This window comes from Leptodactylus fuscus, chromosome 1, assembly GCF_031893055.1.
Source record: "Leptodactylus fuscus isolate aLepFus1 chromosome 1, aLepFus1.hap2, whole genome shotgun sequence".
NCBI lineage: Eukaryota > Metazoa > Chordata > Amphibia > Anura > Leptodactylidae > Leptodactylus > Leptodactylus fuscus.
Window position 1 is genome coordinate 348,676,421 of NC_134265.1, and position 20,674 is coordinate 348,697,094.

General features: G+C 48.0%; 1 protein-coding gene across 2 annotated transcripts in view; it reads right to left on the reverse strand.

Annotated features, from left to right (window-relative positions):
- Positions 1-20,674, reverse strand: part of CTNNA2 (catenin alpha 2) — a 1,647,901-nt gene that overhangs the window by 1,264,802 nt on the left and 362,425 nt on the right. For both annotated transcript variants that reach the window (XM_075261702.1, XM_075261694.1), the window contains exon 6: positions 19,147-19,413. In XM_075261702.1, coding sequence (XP_075117803.1) covers positions 19,147-19,413 — 267 coding nt within the window. The remainder of the gene's footprint in view (positions 1-19,146; positions 19,414-20,674) is intronic.

A 20,674-nucleotide genomic window follows, 5' to 3' on the forward strand; every position in this document is an offset into this window, starting at 1 on the left:
CTTGCCGCTGGCTTTGCATATGTAATCCCGCCCACCAATGACGCAACAAAGCAGGAAGAAAGAAGATTTTACAGCAGCGAAGACTGGTGAGTATACGACGTAGGAATACCCCTTTAAGGCTTGTTGAAAAAGTCAGGCATGATGTATAAGGGGGCTGTCCCTAGAGGGCAGCAAACAGAAGCACTGTTTCCTATTTGCATCTTGTGAAACAGATTTGCATATTTTTCCCATAATCCCCCAGTGGAGTGAAAAAGGCTTTTGTAACCCTCCATACAAATGTGACGGTTATCTCTCCTTAATGAGTGATAATATCCCCAGTACCACCAGTATCTACACTACAGGATGCCCCTCTCCATTGCACAAGCGCCTGTGGAGTACTTGAGGTCTACCGTCACCGTGACCATGACTACTCCCATCCTTCCTGTTTTCTCAACCAAGTTGCTGCCCTTCTAATAGACTATACCATTAAATGATCCTGAACTATCCAATAATCTAAGACCTAGTCGTAGCAGGACCAGTTTTAGATAATGGTAAACTCAGCAATCGGTCCCTATTTCCAAGACTAATACAGCGAACCTGGAACCAGGATGGAGGATACCATCGAGCAATACTAAGTGTGAACTATGTGGCGGTATCGTCATAACACTATATGGCAGTATTATATGAAACAAATTTTTTTGTCTTCCATAGAACTGTACAAGCAGAAAAGTAACCGTTCGACCACATATTGAGCTCTGCTACATGTCTACTTGATAAGTGACAACCCAGCTGAGGTCTAAGTAGCAGAATGAAAGCTGTTTTCTGGCCGAGAGCGGTAATTCTGCCCAGGGCCATGTTAGGGGGAAGCGAACACAAGACATTGAGATTAGCGACAGTGTCCCACCTGACCTAATGTAAACAGTCGGCACGCGGCGTGCCGGCTTCCGTGCTGTAAAAGGTCAGCCTCCATTTACTGAAGGGTTCCATTAGAAAGCAGGTAACCTTTCCAGAGCTAATATTATTCTACACAGGGGTTACAGAGGTTCAGCCGTTCTCGGATCCAGCAAACACGGAATTGACAGTAGCGAGGCATTTACCGATCTCGGCGCCTGCACGGCTTCCCATTACTCTAGTAATAAGTATCCCGGTGAGATAATTATAACAGTAGAGTATACAAGACAAATATAGACACCACATCTATATACCTCAATACATTTTATAAATGGACCATCTTAATTCTCTCCAATTGCTCTGACCCCGGTAAGCAGGGCTAAGATGGATGATATTAGATGGGTCCCGGGTCGGAAGGTGTACTAGTCTTCTTATGGAGATTTCCTTTGCAGGCCAACTTGCGGTGTGCAGGGACTATGCCAATAAGTCTGTCTTGGTAGAAAAAGCCCTAGCATCATTTTTTGGAAGGTGGCTCCTTAAAGATCATTGCATGGCTTACCAACAACCTAGTGGCATGATCTGGGAATAAACCCAAGTGAGTTTGGGGGTTATTGTCCCTCAGGAGTGCAAAACAGGGTACCATCTGGCTAGGTGAGACCTAGAAGGCTTGTCACATGTTTGTTCCCTTGAACTTAGGGCAGCACTAGTGTTTGTACTCCTGAAGTATGACCAAGTGTCTCCGGGGGTACGCACAACAGTGAGAATCCCTCCCCCAACAGTAGTTTGTGGGGTTTGTCACCCACAAACTACAATTATATTCTCAGGGTATCTTTGGACCTTGAGGCCGCGATGAGGTAATAAAACATAACAGTGTTACTTACATGTCCTGGGCTCTGGCGCTTCTCCCCGTGCTGCTCCAATCTACAGAGACGACGTCAGGCAGTCACATGTATCACATAGCGTAATTATACAGCGAGAACAGATATTGTAAGAAAATCCCTATTTATGTGGGATTATTACTGTAGGGGCCACTATGGAACATTGTACTGCATGGAGAGATGACTGTGGGGCATTATACTATATGAAGGGGCAATTATGGGATATTATACTGTGTGGTAGGGCCACTATGGGACATTATATTATATGGAAGGACCACTATGGGACATTATACTCTGTGCAGGGGCCACTATGGGACATAATACTGTGTGCAGGGGCCACTATGGAGCATAATACTGTGTGCAGGGGCCACTATGGGGGATAATACTGTGTGCAGGGGCTACTATGGGACATAATACTGTGTGCAGGGGCCACTATGGGACATAATACTGTGTGCAGGGGCCACTATGGGGATAATACTGTGTGCAGGGGCCGCTATGAGACATAATACTGTGTGCAGGGGCTACTATGGGACATAATACTGTGTGCAGGGGCCACTATGGGGCATAATACTGTGTGCAGGGGCCACTATGGGGCATAATAATGTGTACAGGGGCCACTATGGGGCACAATACTGAGTGCAGGGGCCACTATGGGACATAATACACTGTGCAGGGGCCACTATGGGACATAATACTGTGTGCAGGGGCTACTATGGGACATTATACTCTGTGCAGGGGCCATTATGGGACATTATACTCTGTGCAGGGGCCACTATGGGACATAATACTGTGTGCAGGTGCCACTATGGGACATAATACTGTGTGCAGGGGCCAGTATGGGGAATAATAGTGTGTGCAGGGGCCACTATGGGGCATAATACTGTGTGCAGGGGCCAGTAAGGGACATAATACTGTGTGCAGGGGCCACTATGGGACATAATACTGTGTGCAGGGGCCAGTAAGGGACATAATACTGTGTGCAGGGGCCACTATGGGGGATAATACTGTGTGCAGGGGCCACTATGGGACATAATACTGTGTGCAGGGGCCACTATGGGACATAATACTGTGTGCAGGGGCCACTATGGGACATAATACTGTGTGCAGGTGCCACTATGGGACATAATACTGTGTGCAGGTGCCACTATGGGACATAATACTCTGTGCAGGGGCCACTATGGGACATAATACTGTGTGCAGGGGCCACTATGGGACATAATACTGTGTGCAGGGGCCAGTATGGGGAATAATAGTGTGTGCAGGGGCCACTATGGGGCATAATACTGTGTGCAGGGGCCAGTAAGGGACATAATACTGTGTGCAGGGGCCACTATGGGGGATAATACTGTGTGCAGGGGCCAGTAAGGGACATTATACTGTGTGCAGGGGCCGCTATGGGACATTATACTGTGTTCTCTATGGAGAACATCCGATACTGAGGGATCCCAGTGACTATAATGGGGTCCGTCAGGTCTGTTATTTTCTCCCTGACATCACTGAGTAAAGAAGTCGGACCGGCACATCAGCCCTATCAGACGGTCTCTGAACGCAGAAATGAACGTAGCCGTAATCAAGCAAAAGTCACGGAAACGTCATCGCATACGACCGCCACGTCTCCTCTTACAGCCCAGATAGAAATCTGAGCAGACCCAGCCCCCCTCCCCCACACCCCCAGTAATTAGTACAGAAAACAATTAACGGCCAGTGAGATGCGGCTCCACCAATTATTTTTTAATCATGGAAATGAGAGGAAGTTTCATAAAAGCCGAGGAAAATAATGGTGGGGGGTTTTTAGTGCAGCTTTGTTAATGATCTTACAAGGCGCGGCGAGCTGTGTAAATTATCCAGGAAAATAACTCTCATTTCAGTCAATTTGTAAAGGGCGTCCGCTCCGCGTTCTGCAGATCTGCGAGATTTACAGGGAAGATATCGATAATTCGGCCATAAACCTACCAAACCTCCCATAATAATGAGATATTACGGGGTGTGGATAATTTTGCAACCTTCTGTAGCTCTACTTATATCTATAGTTATTAACATAAAGGGATTTTGCAAGCGGTGTAGATTAAAGCGCAGGGACCGCTTGGTGTACGCAGCTCCTATGCAGATCTCTGGGTCCTTTTCAACCTGTTTTCTATAGGATGCAAAAGGAGAAGCAGATGCAGGTGTGATCAGTAACAGGGATCGGTAAGTGAGGCCATGGGCCCGCGAACCCCAACACACACTCCTATCATTATACTGTGGGGCTTTTCAGACCCTGGAGTATAATGATCGGAGGGCCAGGGCATGTGGGGCAACATAAAAAACTGTGTTATTTACCTCCTGCGCTCCAGCAGTCTAGGGTCTATTTGATGGTGTCCCAGACGTTACGTGGTGCAGGCCAGCGTCGCACCGCCTCAGGTGACGTCTGGTCCAACATTGAAGAGGGAGGAAATCAGCGGGGAGTGGGCCGGAGCCAGGGAGAGGTAAGTAGCAGTGTTTTTTATGTTTGTATTCTCCCCTGGGTCTCTGTTCATTATACTAATAATGATACTCTACTAATATACTAATACATTGTTCATGGGTCCACTATGGGGTTATAATACTGTGTGCAGGGGCCACTATGGGGTAATAATAATATTTACAGGGGCCACTATGGGACATAATACTGTGTACAGAGGCCATTATGGGGGATAATACTGTGTGCAGGGGCCACTATGGGGCATAATACTGTGTGTAGGGGCCACTATGGGGCATAATACTGTGTGCAGGAGCCACTGAGGGACATAATACTGTGTGCAGGGGCCACTATGGGGCATAATACTGTGTGCAGGGGCCACTGAGGGACATAATACTGTGTGCAGGGGCCACTGAGGGACATAATACTGTGTGCAGGGGCCACTATGGGGATAATACTGTGTGCAGGGGCCACTATGGGGATAATACTGTGTGCAGGGGCCACTATGGGGATAATACTGTGTGCAGGGGCCACTATGGGGCATAATACTGTGTGCAGGGGCCACTATGGGGATAATACTGTGTGCAGGGGCCACTATGGGACATAATACTGTGTGCAGGGGCCACTATGGGGCATAATACTGTGTGCAGGGGCCACTATGGGGCATAATACTGTGTGCAGGGGCCACTATGGGGCATAATACTGTGTGCAGGGGCCACTATGGGACATAATACTGTGTGCAGGGGCCACTATGGGGCATAATCCAGAGGACGCAGATCTGAGTTGAACACATATGCGGCTGAAACAAGGAGCTGACACAGGTCAGCTCCTCGCTTCGCTGCTGCCGCCGGCTCCTGGCTTGTAGACGCGATGCGAGGCGGGCAGCGGCGAAGCGAGGAGCTGACCTGTGTCAGCTCCTTGTTTCAGCCGCATGTGTCAGCGAGAGAGGCGGGCAGAGAGCGGCGAGGGAGCGGAGGAGAAGGTAAGTTTAATGTGGAGGTGGAACGTGAATCTGGGGGCAGATGAAGGAGAGGACGGCATGACACTGGGGGCAGAGATGGAGAGGACAGCATGACACTGGGGGCAGAGATGTGGGGACATGAATCTGGGGGCAGAGATGGGGGACATGAATCTGGGGGCAGAGATGGAGGGACATGAATCTGGGGGCAGAGATGGGGGACATGAATCTGGGGGCAGAGATGGAGGGGACATGAATCTGGGGGCAGAGATGGAAGAGGGACATGAATCTGGGGGCAGAGATGTGGGGACATGAATCTGGGGGCAGTGATGGAGGGACATGAATCTGGGGGCAGAGATGGGGGACATGAATCTGGGGGCAGAGATGGAAGAGGGACATGAATCTGGGGGCAGAGATGGGGGACATGAATCTGGGGGCAGAGATGGAGGGACAGGAATCTGGGGGCAGAGATGGAGTGGACATGAAACTGGGGGCAGATGAAGGGTGTATATGAAACTGGGGGAGAGATAGAGGGGGGACATATAATTTACAGGTGACTGTAGGAGGATTATACTGTGTGCGGGCACATGAAAAATTAACGAGTGGGTGGGGTCAACACAAAAGTGGGTGGGGCTAAATTTGCCGCGGCGCGCTACGTGCTTTCGGTTCTTCAAAAGTTGGGAGGTATGTAATACTGTGTGCAGGGGTCACTATGGGGCATAATACTGTGTGCAGCAATGATTGGATTAAGGTGAGGGGGCAGTGGCATGGTTTAGCATATGTCCTCTAAACGTTATGGCATGGTGATGGCCTGTGCAATGTCCTGCTGGTATCCTTGTGTCCTGGCATCACGTGAATGTCACTGTAACACATATCACCTACAAAGTACTGCCCTAATAACTGCAGTGCCCCCTAATGGCAGTGGTCACTTTTGGAAGGACAATCCACCTGTAACACTGCAAAATTGTTCAGGAATAGTTTGAGGAACATGACAAAGAGATCAAGGTGATGACTTGGCCTCCAGCTTCTCCAGATCTCAATCCCTCTGACTATCTGTGGGGTGTGCTAGAGAAACAAACCTGATCCTTGGAGGCAGCAGAGAGCAAAAACAAGAGAGGATTACATAGGTGTGTAATACTGCAAGTGTCCACTAGGTGGCGACATCTGATAACTCTTCCTATATGCTCTATTGATGTTTTGTGTATGAAGCAGACTGGTGATGGTGCTGTAGGGAGAATATTTCATGATAGACTTAAAGGTAAAGTGACATAAGGGGCGATGGATGAGACAACCGGGGCACTTATATATGGCAGCATTATCATATGTGCAATTTATATAACACCCCAAGCTGTCCTTCATGTATAACATGCAAAAATGGGGGTCCTGACATGGTGCTGTATCTGCAGACATTGAATTATACTCTAGTTACCCCCAAATCTGCATTCAGAATCACAGCTATCTCAGCCACATCCCATTTATACATATCAGCAGCATTTTCATGTCTGTTTCCTTCTCTATTTTGGCCCAGACCACCATGACGACTTGATCACAACATATCTGTACACACAAGCTCCATATCATTCCCCGTCCCCTGACAAAGCCCCCACATAGCAGTCATGCCCACTTTTGCGCCACAACCTCCTCTACAGTATCCCTCCTTGACCATACGCTGCTGAACAACTGACAGTCCTTTCTGACAGTGGAAGGCTGTGTATCATAAATCTTCCGTTGTCTCACTCCAATGCACTAAAGGACAGGGGTCATAAAGTTACAAGTACAGACTATGAGCCATCAGAAGGTTTGTGCAGTGACCCCTGTGACCCATATAGTTATGCTATTGTCTATGGGGCCCATTAGACTTCTAGGCCTTAGTATACTTTGTGTGGGCCACTTAGGGGACATTATACTGCAAGGTATGGGGGGGTCCACCTATGAAACCTTTGCTCCGGGCACACCAATTTGTTAAATGACCCTGACAACAAAAATACTGTAAATGGTTAGATGCGCTGATATTCCGTTCGGGGGGGTCTTCCTGCGGACTCCTTCCGAACGGGGGAAAAGCGCTAATGTGAACCGGCCCTTACTCGTCCTGGAGAACCAGCATTGATTTGCTGAATGCTACAGTGTATAGCATTCGGCCAATCAATGCTAGTTCTGCAGCAGGCTCGTCCTTGCTAGTCGGGAGAGCTGGCAGCTTGCTGTTAGGAGGGAGCTTACTTTTTCTCATAGGAATGCATTGACCAGCGTTGATTGGCCAGTGTACAGCATTCGGCCAATCAACGCTGGTTCTGCCAGAGGCTCGTCTGTGAGGAGGCGGAGTCTAAGATTGGACCACTGTAGTCTCCATTGTGGTCTGATCTTAGACTCCGCCTCCTCACAGACGAGCCTCCGGCAGAACCAGAGTTGATTGGCTGAATGCTGTACACTGTATAGCATTCGGCCAATCAACGCTGGTTCTGAATGGAATCTTTACTGCCGATAGGAGTAGTATTTGATAGAGTACGAGTATTTTGAATACCGTAGTTTTTGTTTGAATACCTACTCGATCGAATACTACGCACTCATCTCTAATTGTATTCTATATTCTAGTATGTTATAACATATATCCTATTATATTCTACACATGATATTACATGTTATGTTTTGTATTATATGATACATTACGTTACATTCTACATTCTACCCCCTCCTTTCCCCAGTAACACATGTCAGTCTAGGTTACTGGCCATTATCCCATCTAGGTGGCCGTGACCCGTGATTATTCTCTCCCCACTTGTCATTTCATGGGCCCAGCAGTCCACTGGGATGATAATGGAAAAATTACCAAAGTGCACGCGGCTTAAGCTGCTCAGATGGCGGCGGCGCGGTCACACGCTGTTCTAGCTGGAAGACATAATCCTTCAATGTGCATGTTGTTAGGACAGCCGGCGGCTTGTTACATTTACTATGCAAAAAACAGAACGATTAAAGATGGGAACTCCGGCTACATTATATCGGAGTGCTAAATAAGCCTTACCAATTCTCAGATACAATCTTTGGTGCTACGTGGAAATTTTAAAGGGGGTTTTCAGGGCAAATTTTTATTTTTTATTCATGGGTTAATAAATGCACCCATATACCTCTAGCAGTGTTTTGAGTAATTTCAGGGTGTCTCTGGGAGCTCCTGGCATCTTCTGCATTTGTTTGGACGGTTCAGCTTCCTGCTATGTAACATCCATGCTGACCCTTTGCACCCCACTCCCCCCATCACTCCCATAAACCCCTCCCTGTCTGTCTAGCTATCCTGCCCACCCCTTCCTTACCTACTCAGCTCAACCCCACACCACATCATACTTACCTTTCTTCCTTCCAGGCTTCCTCCCTCTTTTCTGATTCTGCCGGCGCCCCCTCTTGTCCCAGCACAGCTCTGCCCTCTACTGCGCAGGCGCGGAAGCAGGTCGATAATTGGCCGCAGAACTCAGAGCAGCGCTGGGACTAGGGCGCGCACCAGCAGTCAGAAAAGAGGGAGTAGCAATCCCGCAGGAGGAAGTCTGGAAGGAAGACAGGTAAGTATGAAGGGGTGGATGGTGGGGGGAGTGATAAATTATGTAATTTAGAAAGTAGGTGGGAGAGGGTGTTTAGATTATTGTAGGAATTAGTTTTTATCCCAGACTATCCCTTTAATCCCAGGTCTCTTTATTGGATTTTAAAGGGAATGTGTTTGCAAAAATTGTCTAATTTTGAATCCAAGCTTTTAGGTCAAACATACTGTTAAGAGCTTTTGATGATTTTATTTTTAATGCTCCATTTCACTATTTTTATTTTAAATAAAAAATTCTCTATCCTGCAATTTTAACTCCGGCCACTAAGCCTATTAATAGACTGACACTTGCTAAGAATTACAGATGAATAAATCAGTTCATAACGAACTGGAGTCGACCCCATATTCCAAATAACCAAAAATTTTGGATTTGTCTTGGATGAGTTAAAACCGTTGTTGTAAGTAGATGATAACGGGACCACCGCTGCTGTTATCAGGGGTGGTAGTGCTGTCACAGAAAAGCAATTGCTGCTTTTCAATTCAATAGTGGCAGCGTCTTTTCTATGACAGCGGGACCACTACTGATAATAGCGGCAGCGTCTTTTCTATGACAGCGGGACCACCACTGATAATAGCGGCGGTGGCTCTTCTATGACAGCGGGACCACCACTGATAATAGCGGCGGTGGCTCTTCTATGACAGCGGGACCACCACTGATAATAGCAGCAGTGGCTCTTCTATGACAGTGGGACCACTACTAATAATAGCGGCAGTGGCTCTTCTATGATAGTCGGACCACCACTGATAATAGTGGCAGCGTCTTTTCTATGACAGCGGGACCACCACTGATAATAGCGGCAGCGTCTTTTCTATGACAGCGGGACCACCACTGATAATAGTGGCAGTGACTCTTCTATGATAGTGGGACCACTACTGATAATAGCGGCGGTGGCTCTTCTATGATAGTGGGACCACCACTGATAATAGCGGCGGTGGCTCTTCTATGACAGCGGGACCACCACTGATAATAGCAGCGGTGACTCTTCTATGACAGTGGGACCACTACTAATAATAGCGGCAGTGGCTCTTCTATGATAGTGGGACCACTACTGATAATAGCGGCAGTGGCTCTTCTATGATAGTGGGACCACTACTGATAATAGCGGCGGTGGCTCTTCTATGACAGTGGGACCACTACTGATAATAGCAGCGGTGACTCTTCTATGACAGTGGGACCACTACTAATAATAGCGGCAGTAGCTCTTCTATGATAGTCGGACCACCACTAATAATAGTGGCAGTGGCTCTTCTATGATAGTGGGACCACTACTGATAATAGCGGCGGTGGCTCTTCTATGAAAGCGGGACCACCACTGATAATAGCAGCGGTGACTCTTCTATGACAGTGGGACCACTACTAATAATAGCGGCAGTGACTCTTCTATGACAGTGGGACCACTACTAATAATAGCGGCAGCGTCTTTTCTATGACAGCGGGACCACCAGTGATAATAGCGGCGGTGGCTCTTCTATGACAGCGGGACCACTACTGATAATAGCAGCGGTGGCTCTTCTATGACAGTGGGACCACTACTAATAATAGCGGCAGTGGCTCTTCTATGATAGTGGGACCACCACTGATAATAGTGGCAGCGTCTTTTCTATGACAGCGGGACCACCACTGATAATAGCGGCGGTGGCTCTTCTATGACAGCGGGACCACTACTGATAATAGCAGCGGTGGCTCTTCTATGATAGTCGGACCACCACTGATAATAGTGGCAGTGGCTCTTCTATGATAGTGGGACCACTACTGATAATAGCGGCAGTGGCTCTTCTATGATAGTGGGACCACTACTAATAATAGCGGCAGTGGCTCTTCTATGATAGTGGGACCACCACTGATAATAGTGGCAGTGGCTCTTCTATGATAGTGGGACCACTACTGATAATAGCGGCAGTGGCTCTTCTATGATAGTCGGACCACCACTGATAATAGTGGCAGTGGCTCTTCTATGATAGTGGGACCACTACTGATAATAGCAGCGGTGGCTCTTCTATGATAGTGGGACCACTACTGATAATAGCGGCGGTGGCTCTTCTATGACAGTGGGATCACTACTAATAATAGCGGCAGTGGCTCTTCTATGATAGTCGGACCACCACTGATAATAGTGGCAGTGGCTCTTCTATGATAGTGGGACCACTACTGATAATAGCGGCGGTGGCGCTTCTATGATAGCGGGACCACTACTGATAATAGAGGCAGTGGCTCTTCTATGATAGTGGGACCACTACTGATAATAGCGGCAGTGGCTCTTCTATGATAGTGGGACCACCACTGATAATAGAGGCAGTGGCTCTTCTATGATAGTGGGACCACTACTGATAATAGCGGCAGTGGCTCTTCTATGATAGTGGGACCACCACTGATAATAGCAGCGGTGACTCTTCTATGATAGTGGGACCACTACTGATAATAGCGGCGGTGACTCTTCTATGATAGTGGGACCACCACTGATAATAGCAGCGGTGACTCTTCTATGATAGTGGGACCACTACTGATAATAGTGGCAGTGGCTCTTCTATGATAGTGGGACCACTACTGATAATAGCGGCGGTGGCGCTTCTATGATAGCGGGACCACTACTGATAATAGAGGCAGTGGCTCTTCTATGATAGTGGGACCACTACTGATAATAGCGGCAGTGGCTCTTCTATGATAGTGGGACCACCACTGATAATAGAGGCAGTGGCTCTTCTATGATAGTGGGACCACTACTGATAATAGCGGCAGTGGCTCTTCTATGATAGTGGGACCACCACTGATAATAGCAGCGGTGACTCTTCTATGATAGTGGGACCACTACTGATAATAGCGGCGGTGACTCTTCTATGATAGTGGGACCACCACTGATAATAGCAGCGGTGACTCTTCTATGATAGTGGGACCACTACTGATAATAGCGGCGGTGACTCTTCTATGATAGTGGGACCACTACTAATAATAGCAGCGGTGGCTCTTCTATGATAGTGGGACCACTACTGATAATAGCGGCGGTGGCTCTTCTATGATAGTCGGACCACCACTGATAATAGTGGCAGTGGCTCTTCTATGATAGTGGGACCACTACTGATAATAGCGGCGGTGGCTCTTCTATGATAGCGGGACCACTACTGATAATAGCGGCAGTGGCTCTTCTATGATAGTCGGACCACCACTGATAATAGAGGCAGTGGCTCTTCTATGATAGTGGGACCACTACTGATAATAGCGGCGGTGACTCTTCTATGATAGCGGGACCACCACTGATAATAGCGGCAGTGACTCTTCTATGATAGCGGGACCACTACTGATAATAGCGACAGTGGCTCTTCTATGATAGTGGGACCACTACTGATAATAGCGGCAGTGACTCTTCTATGATAGCGGGACCACTACTGATAATAGCGACAGTGGCTCTTCTATGATAGTCGGACCACCACTGATAATAGTGGCAGTGGCTCTTCTATGATAGTGGGACCACTACTGATAATAGCAGCGGTGACTCTTCTATGACAGTGGGACCACTACTAATAATAGTGGCAGTGGCTCTTCTATGATAGTCGGACCACCACTGATAATAGTGGCAGTGGCTCTTCTATGATAGTGGGACCACTACTGATAATAGCGGCGGTGGCTCTTCTATGAAAGCGGGACCACCACTGATAATAGCAGCAGTGACTCTTCTATGACAGTGGGACCACTACTAATAATAGCGGCAGTGGCTCTTCTATGATAGTGGGACCACTACTGATAATAGCGGCAGTGGCTCTTCTATGATAGTGGGACCACTACTGATAATAGCGGCGGTGGCTCTTCTATGACAGTGGGACCACTACTAATAATAGCGGCAGTGGCTCTTCTATGATAGTCGGACCACCACTGATAATAATGGCAGTGGCTCTTCTATGATAGTGGGACCACTACTGATAATAGCAGCGGTGACTCTTCTATGACAGTGGGACCACTACTAATAATAGCGGCAGTGGCTCTTCTATGATAGTCGGACCACCACTGATAATAGTGGCAGTGGCTCTTCTATGATAGTGGGACCACTACTGATAATAGTGGCGGTGGCTCTTCTATGATAGTGGGACCACTACTGATAATAGCGACAGTGGCTCTTCTATGATAGTGGGACCACCACTCATAATAGCGGCAGTGGCTCTTCTATGATAGTGGGACCAATACTGATAATAGCGGCGGTGGCTCTTCTATGATAGCAGGACCACCACTGATAATAGCGACAGTGGCTCTTCTATGATAGTGGGACCACCACTCATAATAGCGGCAGTGGCTCTTCTATGATAGTGGGACCACTACTGATAATAGCGGCGGTGGCTCTTCTATGACAGTGAGACCACTATTGATAATAGCGACAGTGGCTCTTCTATGATAGTGGGACCACTACTGATAATAGTGGCGGTGGCTCTTCTATGACAGCAGGACCACTACTGATAACAGCGGCGGTGGCTCTTCTATGACAGCGAGACCACTACTGATAATAGCGGCGGTGGCTCTTCTATGACAGCGGGACCACTACTGATAATAGTGGCGGTGGCTCTTCTATGACAGCGGGACCACTACTGATAATAGCGGCAGTGGCTCTTCTATGATAGTGGGACCACTACTGATAATAGCGGCAGTGGCTCTTCTATGATAGTGGGACCACCACTGATAATAGCGGCAGTGGCTCTTCTATGATAGTGGGACCACTACTGATAATAGCGGCGGTGACTCTTCTATGACAGTGGGACCTCTACTGATAATAGCGGCAGTGGCTCTTCTATGACAGTGGGACCACCACTGATAATAGCGGCGGTGGCTCTTCTATGATAGCGGGACCACTACTAATAATAGCGGCGGTGGCTCTTCTATGACAGCGGGACCACTACTGATAATAGTGGCGGTGGCTCTTCTATGATAGTGGGACCACTACTGATAATAGCAGCGGTGGCTCTTCTATGATAGTGGGACCACTACTGATAATAGCGGCAGTGGCTCTTCTATGACAGCGGGACCACTACTGATAATAGCGGCAGTGGCTCTTCTATGATAGTGGGACCACCACTGATAATAGTGGCAGTGGCTCTTCTATGATAGTGGGACCACCACTGATAATAGTGGTGGTGGCTCTTCTATGACAGCGGGACCACTACTGATAATAGCGGCAGTGGCTCTTCTATGACAGTGGGACCACTACTGATAATAGCGGCAGTGGCTCTTCTATGACAGCGGGACCACTACTGATAATAGTGGCAGTGGCTCTTCTATGATAGCGGGACCACAACTGATAATAGCGGCAGTGGCTCTTCTATGATAGTGGGACCACTACTGATAATAGCGGCGGTGGCTCTTCTATGATAGTGGGACCACCACTGATAATAGAGGCAGTGGCTCTTCTATGATAGTGGGACCACCACTGATAATAGCGGCGGTGGCTCTTCTATGACAGCGGGACCACTACTGATAATAGCGGCGGTGGCTCTTCTATGACAGCAGGACCACTACTAATAATAGCGGCGGTGGCTCTTCTATGATAGCGGGACCACAACTGATAATAGCGGCAGTGGCTCTTCTATGATAGTGGGACCACTACTGATAATAGCGGCGGTGGCTCTTCTATGACAGCGGGACCACTACTGATAATAGCGGCGGTGGCTCTTTTATGACAGCGGGACCACTACTGATAATAGTGGCGGTGGCTCTTCTATGACAGCGGGACCACTACTGATAATAGCGGCAGTGGCTCTTCTATGATAGTGGGACCACCACTGATAATAGCGGCGGTGGCTCTTCTATGATAGTGGGACCACTACTGATAATAGCGGCAGTGGCTCTTCTATGATAGTGGGACCACCACTGATAATAGCGGCGGTGGCTCTTCTATGATAGTGGGACCACTACTGATAATAGCGGCGGTGATTCTTCTATGACAGTGGGACCTCTACTGATAATAGCGGCAGTGGCTCTTTTATGACAGTGGGACCACCACTGATAATAGCGGCGGTGGCTCTTCTATGACAGCGGGACCACTACTGATAATAGTGGCGGTGGCTCTTCTATGACAGTGGGACCACTACTGATAATAGCGGCGGTGGCTCTTCTATGACAGCGGGACCACTACTGATAATAGCGGCGGTGGCTCTTCTATGACAGCGGGACCACTACTGATAATAGCGGCGGTGGCTCTTCTATGACAGTGGGACCACTACTGATAATAGCGGCGGTGGCTCTTCTATGATAGCGGGACCACCACTGATAATAGTGGCGGTGGCTCTTCTATGACAGCGGGACCACTACTGATAATAGCGGCAGTGGCTCTTCTATGACAGTGGGACCACTACTGATAATAGCGGCAGTGGCTCTTCTATGATAGTCGGACCACCACTGATAATAGTGGCAGTGGCTCTTCTATGACAGCGGGACCACTACTGATAATAGCGGCGGTGGCTCTTCTATGATAGTGGGACCACCACTGATAATAGAGGCAGTGGCTCTTCTATGATAGTGGGACCACCACTGATAATAGCGGCGGTGGCTCTTCTATGACAGCGGGACCACTACTGATAATAGTGGCGGTGGCTCTTCTATGACAGTGGGACCACTACTGATAATAGCGGCGGTGGCTCTTCTATGACAGCGGGACCACTACTGATAATAGCGGCGGTGGCTCTTCTATGACAGCGGGACCACTACTGATAATAGCGGCGGTGGCTCTTCTATGACAGCGGGACCACTACTGATAATAGCGGCGGTGGCTCTTCTATGACAGCGGGACCACTACTGATTATAGCGGCGGTGGCTCTTCTATGACAGCGGGACCACTACTGATAATAGCGGCGGTGGCTCTTCTATGACAGCGGGACCACTACTGATAATAGCGGCGGTGGCTCTTCTATGACAGCGGGACCACTACTGATTATAGCGGCGGTGGCTCTTCTATGACAGCGGGACCACTACTGATAATAGCGGCGGTGGCTCTTCTATGATAGCGGGACCACAACTGATAATAGCGGCAGTGGCTCTTCTATGACAGCGAGACCACCACTGATAATAGTGGCAGTGGCTCTTCTATGACAGTGGGACCACCACTGATAATAGCGGCGGTGGCTCTTCTATGATAGTGGGACCACCACTGATAATAGCGGCAGTGACTCTTCTGTGATAGCGGGACCACCACTGATAATAGCGGCAGTGACTCTTCTATGACAGCGGGACCACCACTGATAATAGCGGCAGTGACTCTTCTATGACAGCGGGACCACTACTGATAATAGCGGCGGTGGCTCTTCTATGACAGTGGGACCACTACTAATAATAGCGGCAGTGGCTCTTCTATGATAGTGGGACCACTACTGATAATAGTGGCAGTGGCTCTTCTATGATAGTGGGACCACTACTGATAATAGCGGTGGTGACTCTTCTGTATTAGCAGGACCCGATGTGACCAATCTTGAGGGGCTCAGCCATCTCTACTAATGTAGCTTTTATTTTTTTTTGTTTTTTGGAGCAGTCACCTTATATAAAATAGCATATAGGACTATAAAATAGGATAACACCTCAGTAGATAACACCACTGATCCATCATTATATTCATTATTACTGACAATAGATGATATCACATCTCCTCCCCTTCTCTGCACAAAGCACATCTAGAAAACTCTCCCATAGACCTCAGTGATTCGGCTCCAGACTATTGTTGCTGCATACCTCCCAACCGTCCCGATTTCCGCGGGACAGTCACGATTTGGGTGACATGTCCCGCGGTCCCCTTTGGAGGGAGGTATGTCCCGATTTCAACTCAGATCTGCGTCCAGAGGACGCAGATCTGAGTTGAACACATATGCGGCTGAAGCAAGGAGCTGACGCAGGTCAGCTCCTCGCTTCCCGCTGCCCGCCTCTCTCCCTGACACATGCGGCTGAAGCTGCTCGAGTGCTCGCTTCGCGTCTCTCTCGCTGACACATGCGGCTGAAGCGAGGAGCTGACCTGTGTCAGCTCCTCGCTTCGCCGCTGCTGCCGGCTCCTGGCTTGTAGACGCGATGTACAAGCCAGGAGCCGGCGGCAGCGGCGAAGCGAGGAGCTGACACAGGTCAGCTCCTCGCTTCAGCCGCATGTGTCAGTGAGAGAGACGTGAAGCGAGCACGCGAGCAGCTTCAGCCGCATGTGTCAGGGAGTGAGGCGGGAAGCGAGGAGCTGACCTGTGTCAGCTCCTTCCTTCAGCCGCATGTGTCAGCGAGAGAGGCGAGCAGAGAGCGGCGAGGGAGCGGAGGAGAAGGTAAGTTTAATGTGGAGGTGGAACGTGAATCTGGGGGCAGATGAAGGAGAGGACGGCATGACACTGGGGGCAGAGATGGAGAGGACGGCATGACACTGGGGGCAGAGATGTGGGGACATGAATCTGGCGGCAGAGATGGAGAGGACATGAATCTGGGGGCAGAGATGGAGGGACATGAATCTGGGGGAAGAGATGGGGGGACATGAATCTGGGGGCAGAGATGTGTGACATGAATCTGGGGGCAGAGACGTGGGGACATGAATCTGGGGGCAGAGATGTGGGGACATGAATCTGGGGGCAGAGATTTGAGGGACATGACTCTGGGGGCAGAGATGTGGGGACATGAATCTGGGGGCAGAGATGGAGGGACATGAATCTGGGGGCAGAGATGGAGGGACATGAAACTGGGGGCAGAGATGTGGGGACATGAATCTGGGGGCAGAGATGGAGTGGACATGAATCTGGGGGCAGAGATGTGGGGACATGAATCTGGGGGCAGAGATGGGGGACATGAATCTGGGGGCAGAGATGTGGGGACATGAATCTGGGGGCAGAGATGGAGAGGACATGAATCTGGGGGCATAGATGGAAGAGGGACATGAAACTGGGGGCAGATGAAGGGTGTATATGAAACTGGGGGAGAGATAGAGGGGGGACATATAATTTAAGGGTGACTGTAGGAGGTATATACTGTGTGCGGGCACATGAAAAATTAACGAGTGGGTGGAGTCAACACAAAAGTGGGCGGGGCTAAATTTGCCGCACATTTTGTCCCTCTTTCAATTCTTCAAAGGTTGGGAGGAATGTTGCTGTGGCCATGAGACTGCTGTAAATCAGATCACTAAATGCTGTTAACAGAGGAGAGAAGAAGCTCAGGCAAGATGGCCACCCTCCTAATCATGTACTTAAAATGGAATAAACAATGTATAATCTGAAAATAAAGACAAATTAGAAAAAAGTGCTCAATTTCACTATCTGATTTTAGTAAATAAGTAAAACAAATGCACTACTTGTATTTGGCCACTGGGTGTCACTGTTGCAGTCTTTTTAATCCTTCTCTGACACCTGTATATATGCAGTATATATAACGCACTGTGGAATTTTTCCTGGTTCTGTCCATGTATATACAGTATACATATAACATTGCTTTACACTGACAGTATACGGCGCCATCCTTTTCTAATAAGCCTGATTATGGTAAAAAAAAAAAATGGAGCATAGGTAACGAGAAGTCTGGCAGACTGATCATGTGACTCCATCCCACTCACGGTGAGATCAGGGTGGGCTATTTTTGGTATACTATGTGGGCTGCTCAGCACACTAAACAGTCCGCCCCAGCTAGTCTGATGTAGCAGAGCTAAGAGAGTAATATTGCTGCTTTTTTACGCAGGACAGCAGTAGATGTCGCCGAGTCGCCCTGACTTTATGGCATCCAGCACTCCTAAGTATTAGCAGGTGTAGCGGCAGTGAGTTTGTCATATGTTATATTGCTAAGATATGGCACAGATAATCAAACTTTTTCCAAAAAATTTAGCTCCTATTGTGTGAATTGATTCATTGCAATATAACGTCTCACTTTGTCTGTCTATTGTAAGAAAGTGAAGGTTGTGGTCTAGGAGAACAGGTATGTTCCAGCCAGGCAGCTAAAGGGTGTATAGTAAAGACTCACACCAGGGAGGTCAGGATTAGGATATCAATTGGTAGCTGTATAATATATAAATATCCCAATCCTGAATACGTTTTCAAGCAGTCTTAGTGCCATATGAAAGAAGAGAATCTCCCCTTCCATATGACACCAAAAGCAACTGTGTATGTTTTATAATGTCTGAGATATCACTGTGTGAAGTGACCCTCCCCCACCCTTATTCTTGCTACATATTACACTACCCCCTACTCCATACTCAGTAACATTCAGTGAGAGGTAGGAACAGCTCTCAACACAGAAACAAGGAATAGAGTGAAAAAATGCAGAAAGGAGACAAATACTGACAGAAAATCAAAAGTTGTTAGAAAGTTTAGTTACGGTTTAAACTCCAAATTCTAGGGGTGCTATAACATCTGTAAGTGACAGCCTGAGCTCTGCTATGTGTGCACTGCAAACCCAGCTGATACAGAGCACAGCGTACTCGATAACATACACATGGCATCTGATACTACTCACATCAAACTCATTGAGGGCAGCAGCGAGTTCCCCGATGCCTGTGTGACCCTGTTTCTCATCAGTGGGGGACGTGGCCTGGGCAGCATTGGAGATGCCAGCTATGGCCTCCTGCACTTGTTTAAAGACATAATCCCGGTTGGCTCTTGTGGCTGCCACGTCAGGATGGCGCAGGAAGGCTTGTGACGCCGTATATAACATTGTGGCATTCTTCTTCAGAGCCCCCCGGGCGGCTGCCATCTCATCCCTGCAGTGAGGGTCCTTCAGTTCCTGCAGAAAATAAGGAGAGGTCAAGTCAAGAACAAGATGATGATGATAAAACCACAGACAGAAAGAAGGCTACACGGACTGATACATTGTTACTATCGGAAGCTACACAGACTGATACATTGTTACTATCGGAAGCTACACGGACTGATACATTGTTACTATCGGAAGCTACATGGACTGATCCATTGTTACTATCGGAAGCTACACGGACTGATACATTGTTACTATCGGAAGCTACATGGACTGATACATTGTTACTATCGGAAGCTACATGGACTGATACATTGTTACTATCGGAAGCTACATGGACTGATACATTGTTACTATCGGAAGCTACATGGACTGATACATTGTTACTATTGCAAGCTATATGGACTGATACATTGTTACTATTAGGAGCTATACAGACTGATACATTGTTACTATCGGAAGTTACATGAACTGATACATTGTTACTATCGGAAGCTAAATGGACTGATACATTGTTACTATTAGGAGCTATACAGACTGATACATTGTTACTATCGGAAGTTACATGAACTGATACATTGTTACTATCGGAAGCTACACAGACTGATACATTGTTACTATCGGAAGCTACATGGACTGATACATTGTTACTATCGGAAGCTAAATGGACTGATACATTGTTACTATTGCAAGCTATATGGACTGATACATTGTTACTATTAGGGGCAGTTCACACGGAGTAAACTGGCGCGCAATCTGGCACGTATACACGTGTCAGAGTTTGCGCGCTCAAAAAAGATCCCATTGATTTCAATGGGGATTACGATTGTATAACGCGCGTTATTTTACGCCCGTAATTTTGCGGCCGCAAAATTACGGGCGCAAAATAACGCACGTTATACGATCATAATCCCCATTGAAATCAATGGGATCTTTTTTGAGCGCACAAACTCTGACACGTGTATACGTGCCCGATTGCGCGCCAGTTTACTCCGTGTGAACTGCCCCTTAGAAGCTACACGGACTGATACATTATTACTATTAAGAGCTACACGGACTGATACATTGTTACTATCAGCAGATACATAGACTGATACATTGTTACTATCAGCAGATACATAGACTGATACATTGTTACTATCAGCAGATACATAGACTGATACATTGTTACTATCAGGAGACACATGGACTGATACATTGTTACTATCGGAAGCTACATGGACTGATACATTGTTACTATCGGAAGCTACATGAACTGATACATTGTTACTATCGGAAGCTACATGGACTG